This window comes from Haliotis rufescens, unplaced genomic scaffold, assembly GCF_023055435.1.
Source record: "Haliotis rufescens isolate VD_foot unplaced genomic scaffold, xgHalRufe1.0.p SCAF_59, whole genome shotgun sequence".
Lineage (NCBI taxonomy): Eukaryota > Metazoa > Mollusca > Gastropoda > Lepetellida > Haliotidae > Haliotis > Haliotis rufescens.
The window spans coordinates 126,429-141,824 of record NW_025964323.1 but is presented as its reverse complement, the minus strand read 5'-3'; the positions used below and the strand labels follow the sequence as shown (position 1 = coordinate 141,824).

Sequence of the window (15,396 nt, the reverse complement as noted above, 5' to 3'; positions counted from 1 at the left end):
ATAAAATGGTTTATTGTTTTGCTAAAGTAGGTTTGTAGTGGACGTAAAGTGTCGGTGTGGTTTTACTCCCGCGGGAACCGTTTCTATGATTCGATGGAACTCTATTTGATTACGCCATGTTCTTGCATATGGTGCTGCACAGCAATGTTATAGTAATTGCTGTTGTGAATCAACCACAATCGATTGTTTCCATCAGAGTTTCACAACCAAACGATCTCTGTAAACCAAAGCTTAAAATGGAAATATGTTCATGTTAGCTCTTGAACTATAGTATATACAGAAAATAATAATATGGACATGTTACTAAGTTTGCTATTTGAGAATAGAAATACAGTTTGTAAATCCCAAAGTGATATGTAAATAATGCACAGCAATACGCCAGAGCGATTGTAAAACACAAGGGCATTACAGCACAACACATAGGGGTTTACAAAATAAACTGACGTCGCAAAAATGTATACACTTGAAAATGGATTTGACAAAAAATTACATTTTTACTGGGCTGAAAACAGTCGCCTGTTGTAATATTCTCATACATATGGTGACTGTAACATCGCCTATTGTACCTACATGTATATCAATTAATACGTCACCATCGAATAACCATTCTTGTTTGTTTGTTTACCCATCATCATTTGTTTTGCCCGTCTGTTTATATTTCTATTGTCAAATGGCAAGCTTTATTTATTGTGAACTATCCATAGAAATAAACTGAAATATGTTGATTAAGCAGAAATAAGTCTAACTGTGATGAGATGCAGCACAATGTGAATCGTTGCAATAAAAGTGCAACTATACATGTGCACACAGAATTGATTCATTGCGATACGACAGATGTTCCCGGGTGATTTGGAGTACGACTAAATTCCTTTAGCAGGGTCGTGTGAGTGGGTGATGTTTTACGCCGCATTTTTCAAGATTCCAGCAATATCACGGCAGGGGACATCAGAAATAGGCTTCACACATTGTACCCATGTGGTGAATCGAACCCGGGTATTCGGCGTGACGAGAAACGCTTTAACCACTAGGCTACCCACCATCTCTGTCGGATCGTGTGGGTAAACTTATTACACAATATGTTTCTTCTGTAATTTATTGAAATGCATGACACTGTGATTATAAAACGTTTTGTGTTATTATTTCTGTAGAATTGTGCAATTTATTTCTACGGATAAAAATATAAATGTGACTTTATTACACAGAAATACTCCAGTCGACGTTTGTGATATATTATATATGTAATTCTATTTCTGTAGTTCCTGTAATTGATTACAACTATTTGCATCTGATATTTCTCACTGTATCATATTACACGTGTTCGTCCATCGAAGGATAGAATATGTTATCTCTGCATGCATGAAGACGACTTCCTATGCCATACGATACGTTGTATTGATATTTCATGTTTGTGAATTGGGCAATTCATGATAATATAATCATATTTATTCATTGAATATTTGAGAGGGCAACACGGCCTGATGTCTACGTATCCATCTGAAGCAGATAAAGCTGAAGGGGATGAATGTTTATAGAGAGACAACGAAGGATAGGTTACCAGTGACCCTAGTTTGTCGTAAGAGACTGAATGGATCAAGCGGTCAGGTCCTGTGACGGTTGATAGCGCGTCATCTTACAATGATAACGTCATGTACTCATGATATCAATCACTGGTTTGTCAGGTCCAAACTAGACTATGTGTCTGGAATACTGATGATCAGATAGTGAAACACCAAATAACAGTGTGATACATATGCTTAGTCTAGATACTGTCGTTGTCGTGTATGCACATTAAGTGTTGTTCATGACCCAGTGCTATTATGCAAACTATATATAATTCCATTGTTGTTGTTGTTGTCAACCTTCACTCGATAATGTGTATCCATCTTGGGCCCTAATGCTTGTCTGCAACCATTGAGGGATTGCTTGGAAAAGTTGTCTGTAACAGGTTGCGTATTCTGTAAAAATGTGTTGAGGTATTTAACACAGCTAGACCTGTTTACGACTTAAACATGTTTTGACCTCTGGACGCGTAAACATTATGGGACAAGGAACGTGTTTAGCATCTCAACACATTTGTTTCAGTTTAAATGCAACATGTTGTTCTTGTGACTTTGCGGCGTCACGAATAAGGTTTTGAACGATCAGAAACTCAGATGTCGCAGATGTTTAGCAATGATCAACGGGTGACGTTAAAATGTAAGGAAGCATGGCGTTGGGATGACGTTAAAATGTCTGACAACATGTCGTTGTGATGACGTTAAAATGTATGGCAACATGGGGTTACGATGACGTTAAAATGTATGGCAACATGGCGTTGGGATGACGTTAAAATGTATGGCAACATGGCGTTGCGGTGACGTTAAAATGTATGGCAACATGGCGTTGTGGTGACGTTAAAATGTATGGCAACATGGCGTTGTGAACGTCGGACATTGCAGATGCCGATGCCATGGTTCCTCTCCAAGTCGTGGTACATATATTTCTTGCATGTGGCCAGGAAAATGTCACATCTGCACTTAAAGGGCCTGGATGCATTGACTGCAAATCTGGCTGGGATGAAAGGTTATATTATTCACATGGTTGTGAAAGCGTTCGCTCGTCATGCCGAAGGCCCAGGTTCGTTCCCTATATGCGTACACTGTTTAACGCCGTTATATTCCTGAAATATTGCTGAAAGCGCCCCATTACTCAATCACACGCTCACTTTCTAACAGCGATCTTTAATAGACTATTATTTGACACATTTCCTACCTTTTGCGATTTTCGCAATGCAAACTTGAGCAATGTCGGCATTGATGTGTTGCTAGTGAAGATAAACTAGCAAAAACATGAAAATACTCATATAAACCGACTTTGAAAAAGTGCCGTGTGCACCCTATGAGACCGACCTTTTGTTATTCTGTATTGTGAAAAAGATATAACTGTTTTCTTTTAGAGAAAAAAGTAAAAGATAACGAAAATAGATAATTTGAGGAAGTGACTGAAAACATCCTCTCCCCACCTCCCTTCCCCAGAAAATTCAATGCTCACTAATATTAACCACAAACTCACTAAGCGTTAATTGTATACCACAATCAACGTATAAAATTAACTGATACGGCGTAATGGCGATTTTCCCCCTCCTTTCTGTTTAACAGTACCATTGTATCACTGATGACTGAACTGATAGTCTTCGGCTTGAGACATTTCTTACAAGATCAGCTTGTCCCGAGCAGCTGCATCAGCAACCTCGAGTCGTGACTCTGACAAGCATCCATTCGTGCCGCGGCAAGCCGTTCATCCGGCCAGCGAGTCGCCCTCAAAAGCCATTCCCCCATCAAAGTCCCCCTTGCCCATTCCATGTAATGTCAACATTTGCGGCGCATATCGCCCATTGATCGGCAATATGTTTTCTGTCATTTGATTGGTCGAGGCTAATTGGCCCCAGATCGGCTATCTTTGTACTGGTATTGACTACATTCAAAATCAATGATGTTGTATTCAAAATTCAGCCCACTAATGACACTGTCAGGAAGTCCATTTCGGGCAAACGACGTGTGCAAATGTGGACGTCTCGTACATTAAGGCATCAGCCATGTCATGCACAGCGTGGCGAGACCGGACACGGTTCTTGCAGCGGGCTGAGGCAGACATGTTCGGGGCATAGATTCCTTCGTATAGAAAGTCGAACATTTCGTTCAGTTCTTCAGCATATCGTATCTAGTCAATAAATTATTCCAGACCCTCCTGTTTTGGACAGTTTCAGAAGGACCAGTATACGTGTTTCCTCATTTATCAGCTTTGGACAGTATTACAGTTATAAAACGGCGTGTCTGGTTGACGTGGGAGAAAAGCCCGGAGAAATTCAACAAGTGTTTTCATTTATCATTGGAACATGAGCAAGTTTTGGACGCAAGCTGCTAAGCTTTCTGTAAGCATTAAAGGCTACACAATATTGCACATTGAAACACTGCAGGGAGAATAAACAACGAGGGGTGCAGGGGCGCGATTGTCAACAACGATCACGAGTTGTTTATTTCTAATATGAGAAATCAATATTATTTACAGCCTCTCTAAGGATGATGATTTAATGTTCAAGCTTTAAAATAGTCCCCATATTTCAATAATGATGACTCCCTCAATAGAATCCGACCTCTGCAAACTCGGACAAGTCCATTTTATGCACAAGTGGATATTTCCGCATATTTTTACTCTTCACGTCGATTACCTGTATCTTTTGCGATTGTCATATCTCACCTACTTTTAAATGTGATCGTTCGGCCATAGTGTTTATCTGCGCTGCCAAGCAACATCTATGGCACTCCCCTCACACAAAGTTAACCTCGTCCAATATACGTCATCAATTTGTTGAATATCCAAGAATGACGTCAGAAGAATGATGGCAGCACAATGTTTTATCGTAAATGAACCACACTTCGTTCTTCATTGTACTTTGCGATCTATCCTCCAGGGTCGATTTAAACAGATCCTGGCAAGGTAATAAACACACAACATTAACGTGCATCTACCTGTCAGCAAACATGGTGGTCTAAGATTTATTTCCATTGATTATTAAAATACGTAATTGTTGTCATATCTAAATGCATTAAATAACGCTGGGAAAGACTTGTTGCTGAAACAGTTAGTTTGAAATGATAATTTATGATCACCAAAACGTTTCTGTATTTTTTGTGCTACTCGTCACACGCATATTTAGGGATCTCTTTGTGGAACATGAATCGGTCAACTTGCAATAGAAGGCCACATCGTGTTAATATCCCTATGTGTGACCTTGCACCAGTGTAATAATCTCTATATGTATGACCTAGCAGTGTAATTATCCCTATTTATGACCTAGCTAGCACCAGTGTTATAATCCCTATTTATGACATACCACCAGTGTAACAATCTCTATATATGACCTAGCACCAGTGTAATAATCCCTATATATGACCTAGCACCAGTGTAATAATCCCTATATATGACTAGCACCAGTGTAATAATCTCTATATATGACCCAGCAGCAATGTAATAATCTCTATATATGACCTAACACCAGTGTAATAATCCCTATTTATGACATACCACCATTGTAATAATCTCTATATATGACTAAGCACCAGTGTAATAATCCCTATTTGTGACATACCACCATTATAATAATCCCTATATATGACCTAGCTGCAGTGTAATATTCCCTATATATGACCTAGCCGTAGTGTAACAATCCCTATATATGACCTAGCAGCAGTGTAGTAATATTAGTTTTAGGACAAGTTTTAGGACACAAGTTTTAGGACACGTGAATAGATCTTTGGATATAAAGACTTTTGTTCAGCTGTTCGATGGGCAATACTGGCTTTAGTCACTTGATTGTCTGGTTTGTTTACAGGCCGCCGCCGTCGTATGGCAGAAATACTGCTTTGCGGCGTCAGACAACAAACACGTACCTTCTTATGCAAACTGTGTGACTGGCGGGTTCTACCGGTAGAGCAGGTCATGTTCACCCTTTTCGTGAAGACCTGGTGTTATCACTGATTTTGATAGGTCTATTTGTAGAATTGCTTTTCCTAGGCCCAATTGAATGTTTCGGCGGATACTCGTGGCGTTGACGTTCAATATTTACAGTACAGGAATCTGATTTTTGTTATTTTAATGATGACATTTCGCGTGTTTTTTAACTATTAAACAATCAACACGTCAGAACAGTAGTGTCTGTAGAAAGGGGTTAAATGGTTAAAACACAAATAGAGGATATTTGAGTTTTCTTGTAAAAAACCCATCTATTATTTATTTATCTCATCTAGTAACCCGGACAAACTTGATATTCTCATGAGGCGCAATCAGTAGTTAAAAATGTTAGCTTTGTCGGGTGACGAGATAAACAAATGTTCTATTCATTTTGCATTATATTACTCATTTTCATGATCATATTCCAAAAACCATAGTGTCTGGCATTAACTGTTATTTCACTCGAGCAAAGTATCAATTTTATTCCCTCACATAAATACAGTATGTCTAAAAACATAAATAAAAGTCAGTATTTAAATCAGATTCCCCTCGTCACAAGTACCATAGCTCTCTCCTCAGTTGATCTCAATCTTAATGTTACTGATATCCACCTCTCCCGCCTCCCCCGGGGAAGGGAGAGGGGGTATGTGATGAGGTGCAAACACAGAGTTGTGGAATGTACGAGGTCGTCTCCCCGGCATAATACGCCTCCTAATGTTCTTGAACCTCTCCGACAGTTTGATAAAGTGGGAGTTCCAGCCAGTGGTGGTTCCGTCTCTCATGTGCGGGTACTCACTCACCAACCTCTCCACAACCTCCTCCCGCTGTTTCACACTCGGGAGGATCGTATACGGCTGGATCCCGTCAGACAAACACCGAATCAGCAGGTTCATTTTTGGTCCGTCTAGAGATTGCTTTGATTCCAGAGCGTTAAGGAGAATGGGAGGAAATAGCTTCTTTGGTAGTGTGTACGGATGAGGCCAGCTTAAAGGATTATTTCCGAAGCTATTTTCAAACTGGGATATAATCTCTTCTCGTCTAGGGTTGGCGTTAAAAGCGTCGTTTATGGGAAGTCTGTTTTGCACTATGGAATGGAAGTAGGATTGGTGTAGTGTGTTCTCCGCCGGATGTGCTGGGTCGTTGTCTTGGCTGTTGTCGTCATTCTGTGATGTGTGGTTGGGGGAGGAGTTCTCGTAAACCTGAATGTCCAGTGATTCATCGTTCAAAGTGTCATTTTTGGCAAATCCAGTGACAAACCTGTCACCAACAGCGCCAGGAAATTCAGACTGCCTTTCTTCACTCCGTTTCCGCTTCCGTCGGACAACTTCCGGTGTATTCATCTTTCGCCGAATGTTCTTGAATTTCTCCGTAAAGATGTGATGCCACCTCTTGAAGCTGTTGGCTCCGTCGATCGCGAGGTAGGGGTACCTTTCAAACAGAGCTGATATAACCTCCTTCTTCTGAGATTGAGAAGGATAGGTGGTGTACCTCAAGATGGAGTCGGCGATGCCCTGAACCAGGATATGCCTCAGGGACCAGTCCAGCTGTTCCTGGTTCTCTAACGCTCTCTTCAACTTCTGAGGAAAAATGTCACTAGGGAGAATATAAGGACTCGGCCAGGATGACGTCTGGAAATGAATCTCAGGCATGTACTCCAATTCCTCTGGATCATTCTGACCATCATCAGACAAGGGAACTAACTCTTCACCCGACAGATCAATAGTGAGTGGTCCGTCTGTGTCGTCTTGTTCGAGCTGACCAGGACTTGTGTCCGAAAAGGGTGATGTGGGGTTCGGTACTGAAACACCAGGTGGCGCTGACGGCAGACCATCAGCTTCCGGTTCATGTATCTGGAGCACGGGTCTATCACCTGGTATTTTGTTCTCGTGAATCGGATGCGTATAAAAGGACCGTTCATTTGTTGGGAATGATATTTTAGCACTATGGTCAGAGTACTGTCGCCCGTAAGGCAGCTGCACGCATTTCTCAGCCTTCACCGAGTCATACTTCGGAGAAGCATTATTTGAGTAGCTGACACGGATGTCCTTGTTATTAGTAGATACTCGTCGGTTCGAACTCTGGTCCTGTTTCGTATCGGAGCTGTAAATGTTGGGGTTGACGATGCAGGTGACCCTGCTGCGGTCGGGGATGTCGTCGTCGTCTTCAAGGTCAACGTACGTCTCCCAGCTGGCGTCGTAGATCTGCAGCAGTGTGGGCGTGGCAGGGGGCAAGTTGAATCGCTCAAATATAACCTGCCAATGTAGAGTAAGTCAATTGGTTTTATGGTAATATTGTAAGTAGTTCATTTACATCAGGCTGTGAGAATTCCACAATAATCTCACAGGGGGCTTCTTAGTGGTGCGCCCGTGAAGATCCGGGTTAGAATAGGTCTTCAGCAACCCATGCTTGCCATAAAAGGCGACTAGGGGGGATCGGGTGGTCAGGGTCGCTGACTTGGTGGATACATGTCATCGTACCCTACTTACGTGGATCGATGCTCATGATGTCAATCACTGCATTGTCTGGTCCAGACTCGATTATTTACAGGCCGCCGTCATATAGCTAAAATATTTCTGAGAGCGGCGTTAAACAACTTACAAAGATACTGAACTAACATCCATTTCCGTTCAACGTCAAACTTAAATCTAATTTAACCTTTTTTGTTCAGGGCGTTCTGTATTTCTGTATTTCGGATTCGATTTAACTGCCAAGGAACGTCGCCGAAACACTAACATACCCTCCCTATTAACCCTTTCGGGTGTAGAACCCATGGCGAACGACAGGTTGCATGAACTACCCACAACAATATAACACGGTGGCATTATTTGTTCACATTTGGATTTCCTCGAATTATATTATTTTTCCGAGAAACTGAAATCAGATATGTTTGTCTGAATGCTTCGCTGATTCGTGCGGAGAATTTAGAAAACACGACGCTGATTGGCTGGTTAGAAAGTTTACCGATGCGACCTCCCACGTAGGTTCCCTCAGATCTTAACAGAGAGGTATCATATCTGAGTAAAATGATTTAAATGAGATCTGTTTTATTTAAGCCAACTGTTTTCAAATACATAAAACACCCAGAATTCAGACAGCAAATCACCAATAAATCTGATGTGGAGAATCATGTTCAACATCATTGCTGAAGGATAAGGTCAACATAAGGATTTTACTTACGCTTCATATGACAACCCTGATCGGGTCTGTGTGATGTATCAGTTTGCTTGTGAATGTGTCGTGTGCACATGTTGGTTTGTCCAACGCCGCCCTCAACAGTATTCCTGCTATATGACGGCAGTCTGTAAATAATCGAGTCTGAACCAGACAATCCAGTGATTGATATCATGAGCATCGATCTACGCAATTGGGATACGATGATACGATACGATACATCAACCAAGTCAGCGAGCCTGACCACCCTATCCCGTTCGTCGCCTCTTACGACAACAATAGTCGCCATTTACGGCGAGCATAGGTTGCTGAAGACTTTTTCTACCCCGGATCTTCATGGTTCGAATTGTGTACATACTAGAAGTCACCTACCGGCATCAGGTGCTGTCTCGTCCACGGCTCCTTCAGGCGGACGGGCTTCTGGGAGTCTCCGCACTTGACCAGCACACTCCGGACGGCGCACATCTGCACAGAGGAAGTGAGTGAGTTAACTTTAATGCCGCTTCGAACACCCAGTGAGTTATATAGCCTTGTCACACTTAGTCCATCTTTCATACAGCTGATTGTTATTATTTTTTTAGTCTGGATCTGATAAACAAGTGATTGACGCCAACAAACAGCCAGGTCACACACGTGACCTGCTCCCTGGGGACCTGGGTCAGAATAGGTCCCTAGCTGGTTCTATATAAACGAAGAAAAAAAGGGATCGGGTGGATAGGTCCGGAGGCTGGGCTGATTACGTGTCATCGTCCCCCAAGGCCTGGTTTGTTCATTAGCTTTTCAGTTACTGGGTTGTCTGGTCCAGACGCGGAATGTTTCGTACAACTGGTTATTATTATTATCATCATCAACAACAACAAAGTACTATCAACAAAGAGTACTATTTTCCTTATAGGTACAAATGCTTTTACAAATACCACTTGCAGTACTACAAAAACGTCAACCGCCTCAGTGGTCTGGTGGGTAAAGCATCTCTCGGAGAGCGGATGGTCGGTGGTTCGATGCTCAGGGCCCGTCAAACCAAAATAAAACATTAAAAGAATGTACACTACAACTACATCAACAGCTTCTGCTTCTATAGCAATTACTGCTGCTGCTACCTTAGTCTGCCATACAGACCCTGAAATAAATACTAATATATCCAAAAACAGCCCAAGAAAGTCTACAAATGTAGGCAAGTCTAGATTACTGTAGTATCAGTATCTGAAAATGAAGAGAGTCTGGTCTCCTTTTTATTATATTTTATTAAGATAATTTAACAACTGTTGTTGTTTTTTGTAATATATGTTCATTTCAGAGACCAGATGGTAGCCTACTGCTACCACCGTGTTTTGTTAGAGCTGTGTGCTGCTACAATATTTTGTTTTGTTTGTTGTTTAACGCGGCACTCAGCAATATTCCAGCTATATGACGGCGGTCTGTAAATAATCGAGTCTGGACCAGACAAACCAGTGATTGACATCATGAACATCGATCCACGCAATTGGGATACGATGACACCCGATCCCGTTAGTCGCCTCTTACGACAAGCATAGTCGCCTTTTACGGCAAGAATGGGTTGCTGAAGACCTATTCTACCCCGGATCTTCACGGCCCTGCGACAATGTTGTCTCCCTTTTAGTTTCTTAGTATTGTGTTCAGATGTATAATGTAACTTTCAATGAGTGAGTTGAGTTTAACGCCGTGTTGAACAGTATTTCAGTAATGTCACGGTGCGTCAGTCTCAATCGATTTCCACATTGGTGAACGCCATGTGAAAAACATAAAATGTAATATCATGAATGGACTGTGTAAGATGTGACGAATCGTCACATGGCGCCTGCCTGTGGCAGAGGTATTATGCTTGTCGTCTGGCACTCTGGCTAGGAGAGTGGGAATATTGCTGAGTGCGGCGTTAAACAACAAACAAAATAAATTTAACAGGCCGTCAGGATACAACTATAGTTTTCGTGATTGCAACAACATTTTCACTCTCAATATATTCCTCCTTTGGTTTCTCTGGCATTTCATTTGCTTCGTGCAGCACATGATAAGGGAAGAAGGTGGAGCCAGGAGAGGCTGACTCAAGTCGCCATTTTCAGTACAAAGTTTGAACCAACCATCCTCTTAATAATACCACCAGTAGTCATTTTGTCAAAATTCAAAGTATATTTGAAATATGAGATTTGTAAGTAAAGCAATATGGAAATAGATCATTAATATTGAAACAAATACCATATGAAGCATTTACCATGAAGTATATGTCAGCTAATGTAAAACATGCATGGATCTAGAAGAAGGAGTGTGTGTGTGTGGGGGGGGGGGGGGGGGGGGAGAGAGAGAGAGGAAGGGTACCCCCTCTGTTCTCTCAGTTGGTGTGCTCCCCTCTCTGTGTATGTATACGTTTGACACAAACACATGTATTTGTACAGAGACCATAAAAATAGAATACAATCTAGGATGTGTGTTGGTGTGGGGCATCTATTATATTTTGCGGCGTCACTTTTCATGACACTGGAAATGTATGAATCATCTTTATCATGTTGCTGCAAAACGCTGTTACATGTCGTGTGCTACACGAGAGACAACCCCCACCCCCCCCCCCCCAAACAATCTGTACCCGCGTATGTTATAGATTATATCGGTCCTTTGTTTGATATGAAACATGAAAAAGCTTCCATAATACCTCTGCTACAACACACGCATAACATCTACAGGTGCTCCTCATTATATCACATAATGAACGTTTGTGTCTGTAAATCGCGAGACCTGGATGTGAGGCACGTTTGATGAAAATATAAGCAAAATATGACAATACCTATTTAATATGAGAAGGAGATGGTAATAATAATTCAAATAAAAAATACAATTAATAAATTTTAATGTTCGTGGAGGACAGTAGCCCCACGCTATTGAGCATCCATTGTGACGACATGACTGGGTCACACTGACCTGGACGCCAGCTGGTGTAAACTCAACCAGTATGCTTGCACCTACTGTGTGTATTTTTACACCATGTTTCAAAATCATTCTCACACACTGTATCAACATACTATAGACTATGAGATGCGACATCATACATAGCGTAATCGACATAACCCACCTTGAAAATCCCCGACACGATAGCGTTAGGTTACACACACGCAGTCCAGCCATTACATTGGGCATGCACAGCGCATGCGCAGTATCGATTTTTCTGCCCTGTGATGCTTCTATTTTTAGCGCAACTGTCTGTCACAGGGTATGTTTACACGGCTCGGGGCTTGGCTTGTCAATATCACATCAACACGTAGCGTTGCCCCTGTCGATATGGGAAGGTGTGATATTCAACACGTGCGTGTATATGACACACTGGTAGGCGAAAACATATGTCGGTGTGTCATTTGGTAACATTCGAGACTGAGTGCAGTGTATAAATTCGTATTTACATGTATGTGACTTGAAGTAAATAGATACATTTTATATTAACATTTTATATGGCTGTATAGCTGTTGATTTATAATATTCATTACATACTACCTGATAAAGGTTGCTGGAGGGGGCGGGGCACCTATCCTAACCTGGAATCCCCACGATTGAGGGGTTTGTGTGTGTGTGTGTGTGTGTGTGTGTGGGGGGGGGGGGGGGGGGTGTTACTATTGCGTTAGTCGAGTCATATCATGGTGGACACATGAGAAGAAATGCTTTTTAAGCTTTATTTTATTTATTTTCGTGTGACAAATTGTACGATGTGGGAGACAACCATAAGCGTCTTAAGTAATTCACAATATCTGAGTCAGGATTGTGAGTTAAGAAGATTTTCAAAAATCATTTATGAGTATTTAACTAACAATCATATCATAGAATACATTTTGCACACGCACACACGCACGCACGCACGCACGCACGCACGCACCCACACACACGCACACACACACACAAACACACATACATACATACATACATACATACATACATACATACATACATACATACATATTGATTCATAGTCATTCTGTACAGAACAGGAGTAACAACTCTCTTTTAACCAATACCTGACAAAGTTACGCCCTCCTGCTCACAACTTACACATGAAGAGTACACACCAGTCAACTACGTGCTGCGAGGAATACAAATCCTGTCCCGAGTGAATTAATTATGTAAATCCCGAGGGTTGGCGAGGGATGTTCAACATTATTTCAAGAGGGACAGATAATCCGTTTTTCCCGAGTTGCGATTAGATTAACGTTACTCTGTATATTACCTGCAGTTTTGTATCTTGGAAGTTGGAGCGAAATGTACGTGCCCCGCTCATTTAAGATGTATGATTTCATCTTATCTCAAATGTTTGCAACAGTTCTTTCATATGAAGCACTGCTATTAGCCCCGTCGCAGCCATTGCCATCGGGTATGTACGTGTGTGTGTGTGTGTGTGTGTGTGTGTGTGTGTGTGTGTTTTCCATTGCCTCATGAATGGCACTGATTCCGAATCTTCACGAGAGACAAATAAAAAGACTAGCCTAAAAAGCATAATTATTATTATATCTAAACATATAATATTATTTTGAGTATAAATATTGTTTCGTAGCAAATACTCTATTTGTTTGCAGACGTTGGCCAATGATTGGTTGGGGTGAGCAATATTCTCCAAGTGAACATTTGTTGATAAAACAAAAAAGATGAGAAAAGGGGGGATACGTTCAAATGACGTCATTGGTGCACGTCACTGGAACCTTTTCGCGAAAATCGCCGAAAGAAATTATGGAACCGTGAGTCTGGCCAGTTTGACCTGTGTAATGATCCATTTTGACCTACAACATGGAATTTGCAAATGTGGACCTATCTGAAAATACCACATCAGGTCTTACGCAGCTGCTGTCTTCCCTCTGAGGATCTTACAGAAGATGAAGAGACTGGTTGACGGTTTGCGGTGCCCTTATCAACATCGGCCACTAGAAAGACTCCCTTAAATACACGTCAGAACAACTTTATACTACTCAACTTTTGATAGGAATCATCAGACATATCATTCGGTTTAAATATACACTTGACATATAAGAATCAGTTTTATGTATCGTGGAAAGATAAACACATCACTTTCAAAAGTGGAGAAGTATAGATAGTGTTAGACTAACATATAGTCTCTGAAATGAACATATCGTACATAAAAAAACAGTTGTTCAGTTATCTTAATAAAAATATAATAAAAAGGAGCCCAGTGACTCTCTTCATTTTCAGACCTGATACTGCTGTGATCTAGACTTGCCGAACAGTATAGACTTGCATGGGCTGTATTTGATATATATTTGTATCAGGGTCTGTAAGACAGACTAAGATAGTGTTACTCTTCAGATGTAGGGAGTGCTTCCTGGGCATTTACCCTGTAGCGGTCTTTATAACGGTGTTGTGTACTACCGGTATATTGTATGCAGCGGTTTATACTCGTAGTAAGGAGGAAAGGCAAGACGTTATACCCGCCAAATGTCTCAGATTGTCTCCGGAGGCACGGGTGGCCCAGTCGTCTAAGACCCCGCGATTCGATGTGCAGAGTAGCGTCCGTTGAGCATGCCAGAAACCTATGATTGTGGGTTCGAATCCCGGTTCGCCCCGATTATGTTTCCAAGTTTGTATCACTTCGGGCTTTCCTCCCATATTAAGCTGACACGCCGTGATATAACCGGAATACTGTTAAAAGCGACGTTAAACCCAACTCACTCACTCTCAGATTGTCTCAGTAAGTCAGAGATTCCCGCGACTGCGGCAGACCAGATATGAATTTCTTCAAGAATGACGATGTTACATTTCCAGACTTTCGAACGTAGGACGTACACATGATGAACTTTACCGCACAGGGGGGACGTAGAGCTGAAAACGTGTGAAGCAATGTGTTTTCAAGGGATACCACCAAAGGACTTATAATTAGCAACATTGTGTTTTTGAACAATGGAAAAGCTTCGCTTTTCGGGATATCATTAACGCAAAAGTTGTGAAGCGGACCAGTTTGAAATTTCTACTGACAATACAAATGGAAGAAGATTCACCAAGTATTTTCCACGTTTTTTCCCCAAAAATAAATCAATAAATTGTATAATGAATCATAGATTTAAATAGCGCATCTTATCCAGATACTCCCTGCTCAAGAGCGCTCTGTCATATGCTCTTCTGAAGAGGTGGTCTTGAGGGTTGACCGGAAGGTGTTGGAAAACATCCACTGGAAGCTCATTCCATTGAGAAGCGGTATTTCTGCTAAAGGTTCTGTGTCTCCATACGTTGGTGTTCAGGCTGGTGGCCCCACCATCTGCTGTTGGCATGCAGATCGTAATGGCCGGTTGGGGAAACCTTGTAAGTTCTTGTAGGTACATGGGAGCCAGACCATGGAGGGATTTGTAGACAGATGCCAGCAGATTGAACATGATTCGCTGTCTTACTGGTAGCCAGTGCTGTTCTTTGAGGACCGGTGTTATTTGGTTTGTGTGGGGTGGTTTGACACATCGTCACATTGACGTTGAACCCATCCTTCATTACTACAGGGGCGGTCGGGTAGCCTAGTGGTTAAAGCGTTCGCTCGTCACGCCGAAGACCCGGGTTCGATTCCCGACATGGGTACAATGTGTGAAGCCCATTTCTGGTGTTCCCCGCCGTGATATTGCTGAAATATTGCTAAAAGCGGAGTAAAACCATACTCACTCACTCACTCACTTCATTACTACAACATGAAAACAACATGAAAACCATACCTGTCTTATAAACTCTGCGGCAAATATTTGCCACTGATTT

General features: G+C 41.7%; 1 protein-coding gene across 1 annotated transcript; it reads right to left on the bottom strand.

The window, feature by feature from the left end:
* Positions 1–5,952: 5,952 nt before the first annotated feature.
* LOC124142821 lies at positions 5,953–11,814 on the bottom strand. The gene is made up of 3 exons (XM_046511494.2): positions 11,744–11,814; positions 9,034–9,126; positions 5,953–7,742 (listed from the first exon to the last, which is right to left on the bottom strand). Exons 2-3 carry the CDS (start codon positions 9,124–9,126, stop codon positions 6,066–6,068), a joined length of 1,770 nt encoding a protein of 589 aa, XP_046367450.2. The 5' UTR covers positions 11,744–11,814; the 3' UTR covers positions 5,953–6,065.
* Between the last annotated feature and the right edge of the window lie 3,582 nt (positions 11,815–15,396).